Source organism: Mustelus asterias, chromosome 15, assembly GCF_964213995.1.
Source record: "Mustelus asterias chromosome 15, sMusAst1.hap1.1, whole genome shotgun sequence".
Classification (NCBI taxonomy): Eukaryota; Metazoa; Chordata; class Chondrichthyes; order Carcharhiniformes; family Triakidae; genus Mustelus; species Mustelus asterias.
The window spans coordinates 92,549,183-92,570,508 of NC_135815.1; the positions used below are offsets into that span (position 1 = coordinate 92,549,183).

Consider the following 21,326-nt stretch of genomic DNA (forward strand, 5'->3'; position numbering starts at 1 on the left):
GACTCAACCCAACATAGTAAGAAGTCTCACAACACCAGGCTAATGTCCAACAGGTTTATTTGGAATCACGAGCTTTCGGAGCGCTGCTCCTTCATCAGGTGAGTGACAAACCAACATAGATCAGCAAAGGTAATGGGTAATTGCTATTTATTGTCAGATGTTTACTTTTAAAAAGATCTAAGTTGAGTTGAAACTTGTGCAGGACGAGTGGCCAGGACTGTGTTAGAACAGTCAAATCTGAGATGGGTAAATATTTAACAGCATGTGGGCTGAAGTAATCCAGCCATGGAGGAGAAAGTAGGCACTCTATCTGACAGAGTAGATGTGGGGTCACAAGCTAAAATTGGTGTTGAGTCAGAGGTGAATATGGCAAACAGTTTGTTTCAACCTGAGACAGCGGCTGGGGAGAACGACAGAATGAGTGGCCAAGAACATGGTGTTTGAGGGAGGGATTGCTTTGGTGTTCTGTGGTTCTGAATGTCAGACAAGCAATCTGACAAGACAGAGAAAACCGTGTGGTCAAATCAGGTGGTGGAGAAATAAACATAGAAACTAGAAGTAGGAGAAGGCCATCCGACCCTTCGAGCCTGCTCCGCCATTCGTTTTGATCATGGCTGATCATCGAATTCAGTATCCTGATTCCCCCTTCCTCCCATATCCCTTGATCCCTTTAGCCCCTAGAGCTATATCTAATTTCTTCTTCATTCTATGGTAGTGAATTCCATACATTCACCACCCTCTGGGTGAAGAAGTTTCTCCACCTCAGTTCTAAAAGGTTTACCCCTTATCCTCAAACTATGATCCCTAGTTCTGGACTCACCCACCACATGGAAAAACTGATTCAACATTCAAAATTCAATAGTTAACATTTGCTGATTTTTATAGGACAATATTATGCTTCACCTGATAGCTTTTGAACTCCTTGATTGGATTTCTAGCTTGTAACAATTATCTTGCACTTTCCAAGGGAATGGATAATTTAAGTCATGGGAGCTATATAATAGCATGTGATATTCATTTAGCCTATTGTTTATCTAGTTTTTAAATTAATCTCTTGTTGAAGACAGGTTGTCATGTCCATCGGTAGTTGATAAACAAAAGTGCTCTTTTTTTTGCTTTATATGGTCCTAAACGTTTCAGCTGGGAAGAAAAAATATCTAGATTTATTTTTGATTTGAAGCCCAAAGTAAGGCAATCCAGACCCTTGCAGTTCATAGAATCCCTACAGTGCAGAAGGAGGCCATTCAGCCCATCGGGTACGGAAACAATCCCACCCAGGCCCTATCCTTGTAACCCCACGTAATCCCCTGACACTAAGGGACAATCTCACCCAGACCTGTTCCCCATAACCTCAAGTATTTACCCTGCTAATCCTCTTAACCTACACATCTTGGGGCACTAAGGGGCAATTTAACATGGCCAATGCACCTAATCTGCACACTTTTGGAGTGTGGGAGGAAACTGGAGCACCTGGAGGAAACCCATGCAGACACGGGCAGAAAGTGCAAACTGCACTCTGTTAGAAAAGATATCTTCATATGTCAAAAATAAGTTTAATTCTTATGTGGATTTTGTGTGTTGCTGTTCTACATGGGTTAGCTCAGTTGGCTGGACAGCTGGTTCATGATGCGGAGCAATGCCAACAGCGCCGGTTCAACTCCCATACCTAATGAGATTATTCATGAAGGCTCCACTTTCTCAACCTTGCTCCTCACCTGAGGTGCAGTGACCCTCAGGTTAAATCACTACCAGTCAGCTCTCCCTCTCTCTCCGAAAGGGGGAGATCAGCCTTTAGTCTTCTGGGACGTTGGCGACTTTCATTAACTGGCAGTGAGCTAATTTTTATATAAGAGGACTGGTTCAGGGGATGGTTTCAATATGTCCTCATCATGAATGCATTGATTCAAATAAATTGGTAATTTGTAAGATCAGATTTTTTTTCTAAAAACGTGGTTGCTAAATTAAATTGGAAAAATCTGAAGAGACAATGTTGAAAACATTATTGTGCACTTTTTAAGGATAATTAAATGTTTGTAATGTGGGCTTGTATTAAACTTTGCACCGTATGATAACTCGTATATAACACACAAAAAATGAAAAGTTATCACATTATGCTTGGATTCATTTTTTTCTTCAAATCCAAAAGAAAAGTTGTTTTTATTAGATCCATTTTACATAATACTTGGCTATTTGCCATCCAAATTTAGAATGCAAGACATGAACGTAACTAACGAACAAAGAAAAGTACAACACAGGAACGGGCCCTTCAGCCCCCCAAGCTGAAAATAAACTGTGGGGGGAAAAACCTTCCTCCCTTACTTGGTCTGTGTCCCTCTATTCCCTCTCTATTCATGTACCCATCCAGATGCCTCTCACAATACTCCAAATGCGGCCTAACCAAGGTTTTATATAGCTCCAACATGAATTGCCAACTCCTGTACTCAATGCCTCGGCTGAAGCACGCCATATGCCTTCTTAATCACCTTGGCCACCTGTGTTGCCACTTATAGGGAACTGTGGACCTGCACGCCCAGCTCGCTCTGTCTGTTAATGTTCCCAAGTGTTCTGCCATATACAGTACAATTCACACCTAAATTTGATCCTCCAAAATACAGCACCTGGCATTTGTTGAGCTTGACTATGTAATTTCTGTTACATTGCAGGGGTTGACGAAATAAAGGAAGATGGTCAGCAATCAAGTAGTACTGGAGTCCGGGACAGCCCCTAAAAACTTGTTGGATGAGATGCACAAACTGCGGATCCTGTGCTGTTTGTGTGATGTGACAGTGCAGATAGAGCACCAGGGCAACAAGGAGGAGTTTGTTGCTCACAAAGCTGTGTTGGCAGCTGCCAGCAGTTACTTTAAGGAGCTATTCCTCAGTGAAATGGTGAACACCAAGATTACCATTGTCACTTTGCAAGACATTTACACAGCAGACTTTGCCTCTTTCCTGGATTTCGTATACACCGCAAAAGTGGAAGTTGAGGCTGACCGGGTGCAACGATTGCAGGAGATTGCGGAGAAGTTGAAGTGCAGAGAACTGGCAGAAGTCTGCAGTCAAGTAAAAACGCAGATACTTGAGTCGGCTCTGATGGACTTGGGCAATTTGGCTGACTCCCAGGGAGTAGAGGGGATTAGGGGCAATCGACAGGACAGCGATTCTGTTCCAGTTTCTTCTCCGAACGCAGCAGCAATTCCTTCAGCGCACAATCGGCAAGCACCCACTGCCCAAGAAGTTTCAGACGAAGAGAAATCTCGTCAGCAGGATTGCAAGCCGTCGCTAGCGGCCACTCGGAGCAAAGGATGGGAAAAGGAGAAGAAAATGGGGAAGCCTGTGAGCGTAAAGCCGAAACGAGCCAGCGGAAGGCTGGCGGGACGAAAGGTCTTTCTGGAAATCCCCAAAAAGAAATATACGCGCAAGCTTCGCGAGCAAGAGAGGGTTGATCAAAATTTGGAAGAGGAGTCTGGAAAACTGACCTGTGTAGATGATAATCAAGACATTGAAGACCAAGTTAAAAAAGAAGCAATGACAGACATTGTTGAAGAGCCGGAGGGTGACGTTGAGATGATGGGGGGCGATGAAGATGAGGAAGAGGAAGCAGGGAGCGATGATAGCGACTTTGAATTGGATGAGGATGCAAAAAAAACACCTGATGAGATAGAGAAGAAGAGAAGAGGTGGAAACTTCAAGTGTGACAAATGTGAGAAAGATTTTCAGTACGAGAAGAGCTACTTGAAGCACATAGAGCAAAATCACGGTGTTACGCCTGAAATCATTTACCGCTGTGAGACCTGCAACCAGACATTTGCCAATCGGTGCAACTTAAAAAGCCACCAAAGGCATGTCCACGTTGAAGAGCGCCGCTTCCCCTGCTCTCTGTGTGGTAAAAAATTTAAAAGGAAAAAAGATGTGAAACGGCATAACCTACAGGTTCACGAGGGTGGTGGGGAGCGCCACTTATGCTTGCAATGTGGCAAAGGACTGAGTTCCAAAACTGCCTTGAGACTCCATGAAAGGACGCACACCGGAGACAAACCTTATGAGTGCACGGAATGCCATGCTAAGTTTTCTCAGCCATCTGCACTGAAGGTGCACTTGAGGTACAGCGTAACTTTTTATAGTATGCACTTTTCACCAACTCAGTTAGATGTGTATGGTGGCACAGTGGTTAGCACTGCTGTCTCACAGCTTCGATTCCTGGCTTGGGTCACTGCCCGTGCGGAGTTTGCACATTCTCCCTGTGTCTGTGTCGGTTTCTGCAGGGTGCCTGTCCGGTTCCCTCGTACACTCCAAAGCCGGTTAGGTGCATCGGCCATGTTAAATTCTCCCTCCGTGTACCCAAACAGGCACAGGAGTGTGGTGACTAGGAGATTTTCACAGTAACTTCATTACAGTGTGAATGTAAGCCTATTTGTGACTAATAAATAAACTTTAAACTTTTATTACCTGGATATGAGATTGTGAAGAAGTTGTCCGATCAGTCTTGTTCTTGTTCCAGCAGTATAATCTCGCTTCTTAATAGTCACAAAACTAAAGTATTACCTTGAAGGAGTAAGTAATCAGTATAAAAGTACAGCAATCAGAATTCTCGATCATACAATTTGTGAAAAAAACTCTGTTTTCTGTTCTTATTGTTTCGTTGAATTCTCATGCTGTATCTCAGACCAAAAACTACATGACTAGCTCACCAAAATAAAATACAAGGGATTATGTGATGAGGCAGCCTCATACCTATGGTTCCACATAGCCAATTCCCTGAGGGAATTGAGGGTTTTGCAATGTAGATGCAATATCTTCTGCAGGGAAGAACCAGAAATTGAAAGGCAAATTAGATGCTTACTTCCTGAAACCTAGCACTGGGTTAGAAACCAGCAGTGACGGCAACCCGATGTTCCTTCTCATTTCCCTTTGTTGTGTGAAACCTGTTTTGTTGCACTGTACGGTCCCTTTAAGACTACCATCTGGCCGTGTATGTGCACATCTTAAAATAACCACTGTTTGCAAACAGCCTGTTTGTCCATTACACAGACGTAGTTTATGTACTATGTGGTTTGTCCACACTACATGTGGGTGGCACAGTGGTTAGCACTGCTGCCTCACAGCTCCAGGGACCCGGGTTCGATTCCAGGCCGTGGGTCACTGTCTGTGTGGAGCTTGCACATTCTCCCGTGTCTGCGTGGGTTTCCTACAGCTGCTCCCGTTTCCTCCTACAGTCTGAAAGACATGCTGGTTAGGTGCATTGTCCATGCTAAATTCTCCCTCAGTGTACCCGAATAGGCGCCGGAGTGTGGCGACAAGGGGATTTTCATGATAATTTCATTGCAGTTTCATAAGCCTACTTGTGACACTAATAAACTAAACTTAAAACTTAAACTTCAATGGCACATTCCCTATTGCGTTGTAGTCATGAACACACAAACGTAGAAAGTCAATGATGACTTTTATATAATGTTGTACCTCTGCAATAATGTTAAAAACAAAGGCATGGGTACTAAGCTGGAAAAGTTTAAAGTTTATTTATTAGTGTCACAAGTAGGCTTACATTTACATTGCAACGAAGTTACTGTGAAAATCTCCTAGTCGCCACACTCCGGCCCCTGCTCAGGTACACTGAGGGCGAATTTAGCATGGTCAGCTCACCCATCCAACACGTCTTTCAGACTGTGGGAGGAAACCAGAGCACCCGGAGGAAACCCACGCAGACACGGGGAGAGCGTGCAAACTCCACACAGACAGTGACCCAAGCCGGGAATCGAACCTGGGGCCCCTGGCGCTGTGAGGCAGCAGCGCTAACCACTGTGCCAACCGTGCCGCCCCAGGGGGTCGGGGAGAAATCCCAAATCACACCTGAAGCTTAAGGAGACAGTTGAAGGCGGAGAAAGTTAGTTAACAAGACAAAGTTGTTTCCGGAGTGAATTTCAGCAGATAGTGGTGCAGGCGCACACTGCTTTCTTATCAGCCCCTTTGTTTCGTGACTGAGATTGTCGAGGAAATTAGGGGAAAACTGAGTTCACGTGTGGTTCACGTGTCAAAAAATTGATTTTTTTTTAGACTGATGTTGTAAAACAGTCATCATGTTTAACATCTGAATAATTTATCAATAAAAGGAGAAAGCAACTCTGGATACCCAGTTGAAAATTGAGATTTTGTCAGAAAGAGTTCCTAATGCACTAAATTTTAGTACACATGGAAAAGTAAACAGCTAACTGACACTGGGTGTTTTGGAGTGGTAACTATGGTGCATACAGCATTGGAAAAGCCTTTGAGAATTCAATCTAGTTCTTTTACAGCCTTTGAAGTTTAATCTTTAAACAATAGTACCTGTATGTCAAGACTCTCTTTCTCTCTCTTGTATGCACTCTCAAGGGTCCATACCGGTGAAAAGCCATTTGCCTGTGATGAATGTGGTGCCAGGTTTACACAGAATCACATGTTGATATATCACAAGAGATCTCACACAGGTAACTTGTTTCATGTGTCTTTTTCTGAACTCTTATTTGTATAACTGCTTCGAGCAGTTCATTTAGTACAACCTGAAGCAAGATGTTTTTGATTTGATTTATTGTTGTCACATGTATTAGTATACAGTGAAAAGTATTGTTTCTCGCACGCTATACAAACAAAGCATACTGTTCATAGAGAAGGAAAGGAGAGAATGCAGAATGTAGTGTTATAGTCATAGCTAGGGTGTAGAGAAAGATCAACTTAATGCGAGGTAGGTCCATTCAAAAGTCTGAAGACAGCAGGGAAGAAGCTGTTCTTGAGTCGGTTAGTACGTGATCTCAGACTTTTGTATCTTTTTCCTGACGGAAGAAGGTGGAAGAGAGAATGTCCAGGGTGCGTGGGGTCCTTAATTATGCTGGCTGCTTTGCTGAGGCAGCAGGTAGACGGAGTCAATGGATGAGAGGCTGGTTTGTCATGATGGATTGGGCTACATTCACGACCCTTTGTAGTTTCTTGCAGTCTTGGGCAGAGCAGGAGCCATACCAAGCTGTGATACAACCAGAAGGAACGTGCAGTGTAAGTCAAGATTGTGACTCGCCCATGTCTCATCGCCTGTTAGCGAGTATTTGAAATCGGCTACACTGATGAAAACAGCTTGGAGTTGTGCCACAGCAAACCGCGCACAATTGAAGGGGAGAGAAGATTGAAACCAAAAAAAGGAGTAAATATAAATAATAAAAGAATTGTGTGCATCACAGGTGTGTATAGGAAAATATAATGACAATATGAAACTTCTATATCTGGAGCGGTCTTAACATGACCAACACTGGCTAGTGTATTGTTAATCAGCACCAATAGCCCATGGGCATATTAGCCTCTGAAAGGGAAGTCTCCAGACACTAGAGATATTGAGGAAGTTTCTCAGTATGGCAATGTTGGTGGAAATTGAGTGAAAATATAGTCCTGCCAAGGACTGCCTTCTACATTGTTAGTTTTTACAATATTAAATCAGGCTGTGGGGAAGTTATGTTCTTTGTGCTCACTGGATGGCAGTCAGGAGCACAACTGTGACCACTTTTCCTCATCCTGCTGCTAGCTGACAGACCAAATAAGCCATTGCTGACTGGAGATTGAAGTTAGGACTCTTTTTTTTCCTCGTGTGTAGCTTAGTTACTCATGTGATGAACTTGTTGAGACCCAGAGACAGCCCTGAGGAGATCTTTTCAAATTTTTTTTTTTTGAGTTTGCAAAAGTTTCGAAAGGAAAGAAGGGTGCTTGTGTGTAAATAGCAAACTGCTGAAAGTAATTGTAACTGCCACTTTCTGGGTAGTTCCAGACGTGTGAAGAAATTTAGGAACTGCTGCTATTCCGCTAAAGTTTGAGTGTTTCTACAAGCTTAAATTATCGAAGAAACCCGAGAGCCAGGATTTTCTGGGGAATTAATTTGCTCTGTCGATGGGAATAATTCGCAGATAGTTAATCAGTGTTAACATCGAGTTCAAAGTTTTAGCGACTGTGAGTTACAGTTTATTTCTCCAGCGTACCAATGCTTAGTGTTTAGTGGTGTGGTATGCATAGTTTGTGCATCTGAAGACTTGGAAATGGTTGCAGAAGAACTGCGACGGAACTGGTTATTGAAGGATACAAAATTAAATGCTCCAACTTATGGAATACATCAACACAGTGCTAAAATGCCAAACTTCATGTGAGCCCATTACTGCTTGAAGTGCAGAATGACTCATTTGATGTTTCTCAATGAAAAGAGAATGTAGGTTTCACGGAAATGCCTTTGCGATTAACTTCCATAATGTAAATGTTCCAATGGCTGAAATCCGAAAAGTTGAAATGTTTGTTTCTAACTGAAATGCTTTTACTGGCTCCGGGTCTTTCCTGCACTCTCAAAGATTTTGTTTTGGGTCGTGGTACGGTTTAGAGGTGGCAGTGGCCCCCTCTGTACATTCACTGGTTGATGATTCTTCCTTTTGAGAACTTGGCAATGAGCTTTACTGTAGAGAGCATGAGAATCAAGTCTGATTCTCATCCTCGGCTGACGTTTGTCTCCGTGTACTTTGCGGCAGGGACTCCAGAACAGCCAGGAAAGCTGCATGAACCGGGATCCTGGGATAATTCTGATGCTCTACCTACTGCCCTGGCTAATATCAGCTCGCAACTTTTCTGATCTGTTCTGTTTTATGCAATGTAATTGTAAATATCAGATTGACCTATTTGACGAACTCCAGCCAACAGGTTGACAATTCAAGACCCACTCCACAGTTAGGGCGCTCACTTCATTGCAGTTGAATTGTACTGTCAGTTGAAGTGAACATTGAAACACTATGACTGCGTTTGAAACACAGAATCTTTCCACATTTAATTTGATTTTGATTTGATTTATTATTGTCACACTTATTAACATACAGTGAAAAGTATTGTTTCTTGCACGCTACACAGACAAAGCATACCGTTCATAGAGAAGGAAAGGAGAGAGTGCAGCATGTAGTGTTACAGTCATAGCTAGGGTGTAGAGAAAGATCAACTTAATGCAAGGTAAGTCCATTCAAAAGTCTGATGGCAGCAGGGAAGAAGCTGTTCTTGAGTCGGTTGATACGTGACCTCAGACTTCTGTATCTTTTTCCCGAGGGAAGAAGGTGGAAGAGAGAATGTCCGGGGTGCGTGGGGACCTTAATTATGCTGGCTGCTTTGCTGAGGCAGCGGGAAGTGTAGACAGAGTCATTTAATTTATCTCCATGGGAAGAATCATTACGTTGTAATTCATTGATTGTGCCGTGCTTTGCGACATTCCTAAGAAATAGAATAAGGTACTTTATGAGAGCAAGTTTGTTCATTAAATTAAGGAAAGCAAACTGGTACAAGTCGCAACCACCCATTTGTAGAAGAAATATTGATGGATGTAGCTACTGCATAGAATCTCTACATTGCAGGAGGCGGCCATTCAGCCCATCAAATGTCCCAGGATGTGTAGGTTAGAGGGATTAGTGGGGTAAATGTGTGGGGTTGTGGGGATAGGGCTTGGGGTGGGATTGTTGTCAGTGCAGATTCGATGGGTCGAATGGCCTCCTTCTGCACTGTAGGGTTTCTATGAAGTCTGCACCGACAACACTGCCACCCAGGCCCAATTTCAGTAACCCCACATATTTACCCTGCTGATCCCCTGACACTAGGTTTAGCATGGCCTATCAACCCTAACCCGCATATCTTTGGACAATGGGAAGAAACCCGGAGCACCCGGAGGAAACCCGCACAGACACGGGGAGAATGTGCAAACTCCACACAGTGACCCGAAGCTGGAATTGAACCCAGGTCCCTGGCGCTGTGAGGCAGCAGTGCTAACCCCTGTGCCACCGTGCCGCCCCTAAAAAGAAAGCTGCTGGTTAATGGATCTAGACCTGTGGAAGCAGAAAATGATGGAAGAGTATAGCTGGTTTAATGAGCATCCAAAGAAAAGGATAGAATTATATTTTGGATGCAGTTCTTATCTCCAAAACGTTTAACATGTTCTTCTTGACAATACCAGGTTAAAGTTCAACAGGTTTATTTGGTAGCATGAGCTTTCGGAGCGCTGCTCCTTCATCAGGTTAGAAGGAGCAGCGCTCTGAAAGCTCGGGCTACCAAATAAACCTATTGGGCTTTAACCTGGTGTTGTGAGGCTTCTTACTGTGCCCACCCCAGTCCAACGTCGGCATCTCCACATCATGTTCTTCTGAACTGATGAGCCTACTGTGAGTTTCTAAAGCTTTCTAGTTTTTATTTCATGTATCAGCCATAAATAGTTTTCTTTGTAAAAGATCGCAATGTGAATACCTGATGATCTACCATGTTGTTCAAACGGTTGTATCAGTCAAACTTCAGTCTCAACTTGTGCGCATCTAACAAAGAGGGTATAATGTATAAACGCTTCCACAATATGGTACATGGTCATCTGAATAAAATTCAGCTGAAACTTCCTAATAGACGTAAGTTGGCGTTCTGGTTATTTGTTTGACTTTGTTCAATCGCCAGTGGTTTCGGTATGTATCAGGTTTGTATTTTGTATTTTACTTTAATGCTGTTGAAAATAGGAATTAGGAGCAGAAGTGGGCAAATCCAGCCCTTCCAACCTGCTCCGCCGTTCAATCAGATCATGGCTGATCTCTTCCCTGGTCTCAAATCCACCTCCCCACCTCTTGAGGCCTATGAGGTCTTTTGTATTCTATTAGTTGGCTGGTATATATTTTTTCCCCTATCCCTTGTATTATTTTGATGAAATGGTTGACGTTTGGGTTTATACTCGCTGGAGTTTAGAAGGACGAGAGGGGATCTGATCGAGGTATATAAAATACTTAAAGGCATTGATAAAGTAAATGTAGACCAAATGTTTCCCCTTGTGAGGCAACCTCGAACAAGAGGTCACAGGTAAAGGTTGAGTCAGATACATATTGTTATTAGAACCTGGGTGGCATGGGGGCACAGTGGTTAGCACTGCTGCCTCACAGTGCCAGTGAGCCGGGTTCGATTCCTGGCTTGGGTCACTGTGTGGTGTTTGCACGTTCTCCCCGTGTCTGCGTGGGTTTCCTCCGGGTGCTCCGGTTTCCTCCCACAGTCTGAAAAACGAGCTGGTTAGGGTGCATTGACCCAAACAGGCGCCAGAGTGTGGCGACGTGGGGAATTTCACAGAAACTTCATTGCAGTGTTAATGTAAGCCTTACTTGTGACTAATAAATAAACTTTAAACCTGGGAGCACGGGTGAAAATTTAATGCCTTCATGAACTGGAGGAAAGGGCCATAAATATCGTAGCTAGTTGGAATGGATTGTCTTTACAAGATTTTATAGTTCTGATTAAAAATCCACAGGATAAACCTCAGATTGCAGTCTTGACCAGGCAATTCTTGTTAGTTAGACTTCATTATTAAAACCTCTTGAAGCCGTTAATAAAGTTTATAATTACAACAGTTTGTCAAACTGATTGGCCTCTTGCAGAATTTTCAATTCTGGAATTTCTTCATTTGTTTAGTGACATTATTGACAATTATTCTAGTTGATCCACAGACTGGGTTACAGTTGGCAAAATAAATGTTTCAGTAAGTTAACTGTCTCTAAAGTCTTGTTAACTATCCTCTAATTTCTGGCATGTTTCCGCCATTTGTGTAACTCAAAAAAATTTTTATTCGTTCATGTTTCATGGGCGTCGCTGGCTGGCCAGCATTTATTGCCCATCCCTAGTTGCCCTTGAGAAGGTGGTGGTGAGCTGCCTTCTTGAATCGCTGCAGTCCATGCGCTGTGGGCTGACCCACAATGCCGTTAGGAAGAGAATTCCAGGGTTTTGACCCAGCGACTGCGAAGGAACGGCAATATATTTCCAAGTTGGGATGGTGAGTGGCTTGGAGGGGAACTTGCAGGTGGTGGTGTTCCCATGTATCTGCTGCCCTTGTCCTTCTAGATGGAAGTGGTCGTGGGTTTGAAAGGTGCTGTCTAAGGATCTTTGGTGACTTGCTGGCTTGAATTGCCATTTTCTCTGACCCTGAAAGCCTCTGACTGCTTCTGTTTTCTCCTTCGAAATGGGAAGGGAATAAAGATAGGTTTTGGGAAATACTGTTGGAGCATTATTGAAAACTGACCAACTCGGACTTAGCTTAATTCCCTTCTGCCCTCTGTTTTATTAGCCATGCTCTCACTACGATATCCATCCAAGGTTTGTACTTTATTTTTGTAAATTCTTCAACAAAATGAGGGTGACCGCCATTTCAAAAAATAAAATCTAATCCATAACTTGAGCTGATTGGCAGCAGAAGTTTGAGTTTGATTTTACCAAGGTTCAAGCACCAAGAGCCATTATCTTGAAAAAGTAATGAGTGAAGCAAGCTTAAATTTTCAACGCTGATCGGAAGAAAAGGCAGGGAAGGTGAAGAGCTCATAGCTGTGAGGTCAGGAGAAGAAATGGATCTCGATTTCATTGCATTGAGAAGGACGGGAAAGCATTTGCGGCTTAGAACTGTATTGCAAAGCACTAATCAAAAATCTTGATAAAACAAAGGTCACAACACAGTGAGGGGTGAATCGTCTATCACCACCTTAGGCGCAAGAATTGGAGAGAGGAAAATGGATACTTGAAATAGAGAACTGAATTTAAAGGCAGCTTTAACAATTGGAAGAGTTATGGCAACTATATTTGAACTGAGGAGAGAGAATGGGCAAGATGTTAACAGTTGAAAACTATTTGAGGTGGAGCCATTGATGGTATCTGGTTGGGTTTGCAGGAGGCATGAAGAAACTAGAGTTCTGATCCTGATCTGTCAGCCAAGAACAGGGGAATGGACTTTTCTCTTTAATTATAGACACTAACAAAATTGCGCAGAAATAAAAAATATGATATTTCTATAGCACAGTTCACGCAGTCCAAATGTCCCAAGCCTTGTCACTAATAATTAGGATGCGAGCTACAATGGCATAGTGGTTAGCACTGCTGCCTTAGTGCCAAGGACCCGGGTTCGATTCCCGGCTTGAGTCACTGTCTGTGTGGAGTCTGCACATTCTCTCCGTATCTGCGTGGGTTTCCTCTGAGTGCTCCGGTTTCCTCCCACAGTCCGAAAGAGGTGCTGGTTAGGTGCATTGGCTGTGCTAAATTCTCCCTCAGTGTACCCGAACAGGCACGAGGGTGTGGCGACTGGGGGATTTTCACAGTAACTTCATTGTAGTGTTAATGTAAGCCTACTTGTGACACTAATAAATAAAACTTTACAAACTTAGATTACTGCTGTAATGAAGACAAACGCAGTAGGAGTTTGTACATATCAAGGTCCAACAAACAGCAGTGCAATGAATGACCATACCACTGGGACATGCAAACCATCCCTACCACTGGGACATAGGAACCACCCCTACCACTGGGACATGCAAACCATCCCTACCCCTGGGACATAGGAACCACCCCTACCACTGGGACATGCAAACCATCCCTACCCCTGGGACATAGGAACCACCCCTACCACTGGGACATGCAAACCATCCCTACCACTGGGACATGCAAACCATCCCTACCACTGGGACATAGGAACCACCCCTACCACTGGGACATGCAAACCATCCCTACCACTGGGACATAGGAACCATCCCTACCCCTGGAGCATGCAAACCATCCCTACCCCTGGAGCATGCAAACCATCCCTACCCCTGGAGCATGCAAACCATCCCTACCCCTGGAGCATGCAAACCATCCCTACCCCTGGAGCATGCAAACCATCCCTACCCCTGGAGCATGCAAACCATCCCTACCCCTGGAGCATGCAAACCATCCCTACCCCTGGAGCATGCAAACCATCCCTACCCCTGGAGCATGCAAACCATCCCTACCCCTGGAGCATGCAAACCATCCCTACCCCTGGAGCATGCAAACCATCCCTACCCCTGGAGCATGCAAACCATCCCTACCCCTGGAGCATGCAAACCATCCCTACCCCTGGAGCATGCAAACCATCCCTACCCCTGGAGCATGCAAACCATCCCTACCCCTGGAGCATGCAAACCATCCCTACCCCTGGAGCATGCAAACCATCCCTACCCCTGGAGCATGCAAACCATCCCTACCCCTGGAGCATGCAAACCATCCCTACCCCTGGAGCATGCAAACCATCCCTACCCCTGGAGCATGCAAACCATCCCTACCCCTGGAGCATGCAAACCATCCCTACCCCTGGAGCATGCAAACCATCCCTACCCCTGGAGCATGCAAACCATCCCTACCCCTGGAGCATGCAAACCGTCCCTACCCCTGGAGCATGCAAACCGTCCCTACCCCTGGAGCATGCAAACCGTCCCTACCCCTGGAGCATGCAAACCGTCCCTACCCCTGGAGCATGCAAACCGTCCCTACCCCTGGAGCATGCAAACCGTCCCTACCCCTGGAGCATGCAAACCGTCCCTACCACTGGAGCATCCAAACCGTCCCTACCACTGGAGCATCCAAACCGTCCCTACCCCTGGAGCATGCAAACCGTCCCTACCACTGGAGCATCCAAACCGTCCCTACCCCTGGAGCATGCAAACCATCCCTACCCCTGGGACATAGGAACCATCCCTACCCCTGGGACATGCAAACCATCCCTGCCACTGGAGCATCAGGAGCCCACATGCTGTCTGAAGCATAATCTCAAGTTGGGATCACTTGACTCTCAAACTCTGCATTTAAAATAACCAAACATACAGCATTTCTCAGGGCTGGTCTGTTCCCCGAGAGCATTTTGATTCTGGTACACATCTTTATCTGGAGTTTCTCCATGCTCAAACTTTACCTTGTATCGGCATTTGGAATAAAAGCTTTCTGCAGATTTGTAGAATGTAAGCAATATTTGCAGAGTGCAGGCCAAAAGCAGCTTTGACAGAATAGGGAAAAAAGGAATAAATGGAACACTCTCTCCACAATAGGCTAACGTTTCAAACATCAGCTCTGTGTAGGCATATTCTTTGCATACTCTGCTGTCAATTCATTAAACTGCTCTTTCGACTTGAACCCATTATCGCATTTTGTTCTTGCATTCTTGGATCTATTGATCCTCGTGTGTGGGAACAGTTACAACAGTTTGTACCATTTGATGTTTCAGTTAGCCTGTCTTTCTCTTTCAGATGCTGACCGGTCCATCTATATTTCCGCAATTTGTGCTTTTGTTTCCGAATTCCAGCAATTACACTTTCTCTTTATATCTCTGTGAAGGGGGAACTGTTGTCACAATTATAGAAGTCCAGATTTGGACTGCAAGTGGAATAGTGTGCACGGTTCTGGACAAGGCACCTGAGGATATATTGGCTTTAGAAGAAGTCAGTTTACAGTCACCAAGGCTCCAAGAGTTAGGTTATGAGGAGAGTTTGCATAAATGTATGCACTGGAATATTGAAGGTTAAGGGGTGAATTGATTAAAGTGTCTAGTATTTTGAAAAGAATTGATAGGGAAGAAAGAAATTTTTCGCTGGTGGAGTTGTCTAGGACCAAGGGACATGACCTTAAAGTCAGCCAGGCCATTCAGTGGGAACTAGGAGAATCTTGTTCAGGTAAAGGATGATAGGAGTGTTGAACTCTCTTCCACAAAGCAGTGGATGCTAACTCAGTTAGTAATTTTAAATTTGCTATCAATATGGAGCTAAGGTATATGAACGAGCCGACACAGTGGTTAGCACTGCTGCCTCACATCTCCAGGGACCTGGGTTCGATTCCCAGCTTGGTTCACTGTCTGTGTGGAGTTTGCACATTCTCCCCGTGTCTGCATGGATTTCCTCCGGGTGCTCTCGTTTCCTCCCACAGTCCAAAGACGTGCGCGTTAGGTGCGTTGGCCATGCTATATTGCCCCTTAGTGTCCAAAGATGCATCAGTTTGAGGGATTAGCGGGGTAGACATTAGGGTTACGGGGATAGGGCCTGGGTGGGATTGTTGTCAGTGCAGACCTGGTGGGCTGAATGGCCTCCTTTCTGCACTGTAGGGATCCTTGGATTCTCTGAACATATGAATTAGGAGCAGGAGTAGGCCAATCGTCTCCTGAAGCCTGCTCCACCATTCAATAAGATCATGGCTGATCTGATTGTGGCTTCAACCCCACATTCCTGCGGACTCCCGCTCACCTTTCACCCCCTTGTTAATCACGAATCTACCTAACTAGGCCTTAAAATTTTTCAGAGACTCTGCTTCCAATGCATTTTGAGGGAGCGAGTTCCAGAGACTCACCACCCTCTGAGATAATTTTTTTTTTCCTCATCTCTGTCTTAAATGGGCAGTCCCTTATTTTTAAACAGTGACTCCTAGTTCTAGATTCTCCCACAAGAGGAAACGGCCTCTCCACATCCACCCTGTCAATACCCCTCTGGAGTGTAAAGGTTTCGATCAGGTTGCCTCTTACTTTTCTAAACTCTAGTGGATACAAACCTAACCTCTCCAACCTTTTCTCATAAGACAACCTGCCCATTCCTGGTATTAGTTTGGCAAACCTTCTCCAAATTGCTGCTAACGCATTTACATACTTTCTTAAATAAGGAGACCAATACAATACACAATACTCCTGGTGTCCTGTATAACTGAAGCATTACCTCCCGGGCAACCCAGTGGCACAGTGGTTAGCACTGCTGCCTCACAACGCCAGGGCCCTGGGTTTGATTCCCGGCTTGGGTCACTGTCTGCACGTGCAGAGTCTGCACGTTCTCGCCATGTCTGCGTGGGTTTCCTCCGGGTGCTCCTGTTTCCACCCAGAGTCCAAAAGACGTGCTGGTTAGGTGCATTGGCCATGCTAAATTCTCCCTCAGTGTACCCAAACAGGTGCCTGAGTGTGGTGACTAGGGGATTTTCACAGCAACTTCATTGCAGTGTTAATGTGAGCCTACTTGTGACACTAATAAATAAGCTTTAAACTTCACATTTGTAGTCAATTTCCCTCACATTAATTGATAGCTTACTGCACCTGCATACCTAGTACTTGCTGTACCTGCATACTTAGAATATTAGAAACCCTACAGCACAAAAAGAGGCCATTCGGCCCATTGAGTCTGCACCGACCACAATCCCACCCAGGCCCTACCCCCATATCCCTACATATTTACCCATCAATCCCTCTAACCTACACATCCCAGGACACTAAGGGCAATTTTAGCATAGCCAATCAACCTAACCCGCACATCTTTGGACTGTGGGAGGAAACCGGAGCACCCGGAGGAAACCCACGCAGACACGGGGAGAGTGTGCAAACTCCACACAGACAGTGACCCAAGCCGGGAATTGAACCCAGATCCCTGGAGCTGTGAAGCAGCAGTGCTAACCACTGTGCTACCGTGCCGCCCTACCGTACTAGCCTTTTGTGATTCATGCACGAGGACACTCAGATCCCTCTGCACCTCAGAGCTCTGCAGATGGATGGAGTTAGTATATGGGTCAGCCATCATCTCATTGAATGGTGGGACAGGCTTGTGGAGCTGAACGACCTTCTGTTCCTATGTGATAGTCACCGCAGTTTCTGATCACGAATTTCAATATTATGCAGTTGTATTAATTTGACTTTTATCTTGCAGGTGAAAGACCCTTTATGTGTGAAACATGTGGCAAGAGCTTTGCTTCAAAGGAGTACCTGAAGCATCATAATAGAATCCACACCGGATCAAAGCCATTTGTATGTGAGATCTGCTACCGCGCTTTCGCACAAAGAAATTCTCTTCACCAACACCTTAGAGTTCACACAGGTGTGACAGGATCTGTTCAAACTTTTATTCCTTATGAAAGCTGAGTGGACCAAAACACAGGCCTCATTTTATTATTTACTTCAGTCAAACGCTAAACCTGAGCATGCTTTAATGTAGATTCTCTAAATGTAGCAGTCATCTGGAGCAGTTGTTTCAAAACAAGTGGCATTACAAATCAAAAACGCAACCCAATTGGAGGAAAGAAATGTCTGGCTTTGTTATGGGGGCGGGGGGAAATAGTTTTTGCTCTGTTTCTGATATAGGTATTAAAAATCTTTGTAATAATTTACTAACTTGAATTTTGAAATAATTTCTCAGGCTGTAAAGTATATATCAGAATCCTTTGCCATGCCATTACTGTTGGAAAGCATGTGTCATACAACAGATCAGTCTCGGTTGTAAAGTCCTCAAATGCCACCCATTCAACTCCAAACATGGAAGGAAGCCGGTTGGGTGGAGCAGCACAGTGGCCCAGTGGTTAACACTGCTGCCTCACGGTGCCAGGGACCCAGGTTCGATTCCTGGCTTTATTTTTTATTTATTTATTAGTCACAAGTAGGCTTACATTCACACTGTAATGAAGTTACTGTGAAAATCCCCTAGTCGCCACACTCCAGCGTCTGTTTGGGTACACTGAGGGAGAATTTAGCACGGCCAATGCACCTAACCAGCACGTCTTTCAGACTGTGGGAGGAAACCGGAGCACCCGGAGGAAACCCACGCAGACACGGGAAGAACTTGCAGACTCCACACAGACAGTGACCCAAGCTGGGAATCGAACCAGGGTCCCTGGCGCTGTGAGGCAGCAGTGCTAACCACTAGGCCGCTTGGGTCACTCTGTGTGGAGTTTGCAGGTTTTCCCCATGTCTATGTGGGTTTCCTCCCACAGTCTGAAAGACGTACTGGTTAGGTCCATTGGCCATGCTAAATTCTCCCTCGGTGTACCCGAACAGGCGCCGGAGTGTGACGACTAGGGGATTTTCATAATAACTTAATTGCAGTGTTAATGTAAGCCCACTTGTGACAGCAATAAATAAACTTATTAACTTTTTAGCAATGAGCTCTTGGTGTGAGTCGTCAGCACCCTAAGAAAGGAGAAGGAAAAAAAATAATCATGAAGTTATGGGTGACCTTCGGCTAAGTGCGTTGGCCTTGGAAGGAGTGTTCATGTCACAGCTTGTCCTGCTGAATCAGCCTGCGATCACTTCCACTCCTTCACCCTACTTCCTAAAGGAAGTGTGTAAAGAGATTAAACAGCACCACCCTGGATGCATAATTTGAAATTTGTATTTGCTCTTATAATACTGCCAGCAAATTGCTAAAGGTCCCGATGTTTGAAGGTTTTTGAAACATTAAGGCAAGCAGTGTTGTGTTTTAGCCTCCAGTAATTTGTGTCTTTTTCAGGGGAGAGGCCCTATTGCTGTGATCAGTGTGGCAAACAGTTCACACAGTTGAATGCCCTGCAACGCCACTATCGCATACATTCAGGAGAAAAACCTTTTATGTGCAGTGCATGTGGGAGGACCTTTACTGATAAATCTACACTCAGAAGACACGCTTCCGTAAGTATCTGAGTGGTTCCACTTACTAAATCTGTTTCCTCTGTAAAGCCCGCTTCAGTGTTCTGGGGGCGGCGATGGCCGAGTGGTAGTACCTCTGGACTATTAATCCAGAAACAACTCTCATGTTCTGGGGACCTGGGTTCGAATCCCATCATGACAAATGGTGGAATTTCAATTCAGTAAAAGATATCTGGAATTAAGAATCTACTGATGACCGTGAAACCATTGTCGGAAAAACCCATCTGGTTCACTAATGTCCTTTCGGGAAGGAAATCTGCTACCCTTTCCCGGCCTGGCCTACATGCGACTCCACAGCCACAGCAATGTGGTTGATTCTCAACTATCCTCCAAGGGCAACTAGGGATGGGCAATAAATGCTGGCCAACCAGCGACGCCCATGTCCCACAAATGAATATTTTAAAAAAGCTTCAGTCTCAATTGGAGCATCGTGTCTGAATCTGGGCACCACCCTTTAGGAAGGATATGAATTCTTTATAAAAATAACGCAGAAAATATTCATGACAATGATTCCAAGGGTGAGGGACTTAAGGTCCGTGGCTAGATTGGAGAGACTGGTGCTTTTCTCCTCAGAGAAGAGAAGGCTGAGACGAGATTTTATAGAGGTGTTCAAAATCCGTCAAGGAGTCTGGACCAAGAAGAGAAAGAGAAATCTCTTCCATTGGTAAAGGGTGAAAAAGCAGAGGATGGCAAATTTAAGAATAAGGGGACAACAGAGGAAAATTATTTTACACAGTGGGTGGTTAGGATCTGGAAAGCCTGTCAGTGTGTGCTAGCGGCAGATTTAATCATGGCTTTCCAAAGGGAATTGTATAATTATCTAAAGAGGAAAAAAAATGTGGGGCTAGTGGGCAAAGGCAGTGTAGTGGAACTAGCTGAATTCTTCTTGCAGGGAGCCAGCATGGGATGTGATCATCATCATACCATCCGTACGGTGCAGGAGGAGGCCATTGGGTCTGCACAACTTTCCGACAGAGAGCATTCCACCCAGACCCCCCATCCTGGCAGTCCAATGCCCCAATAATTCCCCCTTTATCTAAGTTTAAATCTACTTATTAGTGTCACAAGTAGGCTTACACTGCAATAAAGTTACTGTGAAAATCCCCTAGTCACCACACTCCGGCGCCTGTTCAGGTACACGGAGGGAGAATTTTTAGCATAGCCAGCACATCTTTCAGACTGTGGGAGGAAACCGGAGCACCCGGAGGAAACCCACGCAGAGACAGGGAGAACGTGCAAACTCTGCACAGACACTGACCCAAGCTGGGAATCAAACCCGGGTCCCTGGCTCTGTGAGGCAGCAGCGCTAACCACTGTGCCACCATGCCACCCCACAGTTGGAAGAAAGAGTTGCATTCCTTTATTTTGATGAATGGTCATTTTTCTCTCATGTTAAAACCTCATTGTCCTTATTGCATTAAATATTGTTTAAATATCTTTAGTTTTCTAGCCTTCGATATTCGCTAAAGCAGTCACAGAATACTGCAGTGCAAAAGAGGCTCTTTGGCCCATCGAGTCTGCACCGATACATGAAAGGCCCCGATCTGCCCACCTAATCCCACTCGCCAGCACTTGGCCCATCGTCTACTGAAAAATCTTTCCTAGCGTTGGAATGCTACAGTTTCTGTTCTGTAGGCTGCATCATCTATAATTGAAATTAATTTATAAAACAACTTTGACACAGTCTTATTTTCCAACGTTCCACTAGCAGTTCTAAATTTCGAGGTTTTCTGCTTTAGTTGAGACCAGCGCCTCGAACTGAATCCTGCATTCCATGTCTGATCCAGCTTCTCCTCCGCATCATTTTAATGGATTTGTCTTAAATTGGGATATTCTGTCTCTCATTACATGGACAAAAGACTCAAACAGCTTAATGGGCTTTTCGCTGCTAAAAACCCCATTCGCTGACCCTTAAATTTAGAGGCTCAATCAAAGTACTGCAATGTGGAATCAAAGTGAGTACCAACAGAAAGGTGCATTGGCCATGCTAAATTCTGCCTCAGTATAGGCACTGGGGTGTTGTGACTTCATCACAGTGTGAATGTAAGCCTACTTGTGACTAATGAATTAACTTTAGCTGGTTACTGTAGCAC

The 21,326-nt window shown here is 44.7% G+C and overlaps 1 protein-coding gene across 2 annotated transcripts in view; it reads left to right on the top strand.

The window, feature by feature from the left end:
• gzf1 (GDNF-inducible zinc finger protein 1) overlaps positions 1–21,326 on the top strand; it is a 34,472-nt gene that overhangs the window by 9,034 nt on the left and 4,112 nt on the right. For both annotated transcript variants that reach the window (XM_078230329.1, XM_078230331.1), the window contains 4 exons: positions 2,664–4,102; positions 6,369–6,463; positions 17,486–17,653; positions 19,058–19,215. In XM_078230329.1, the coding sequence (XP_078086455.1) occupies positions 2,685–4,102; positions 6,369–6,463; positions 17,486–17,653; positions 19,058–19,215 (1,839 nt within the window). In that variant the 5' untranslated portion in view covers positions 2,664–2,684. The remainder of the gene's footprint in view (positions 1–2,663; positions 4,103–6,368; positions 6,464–17,485; positions 17,654–19,057; positions 19,216–21,326) is intronic.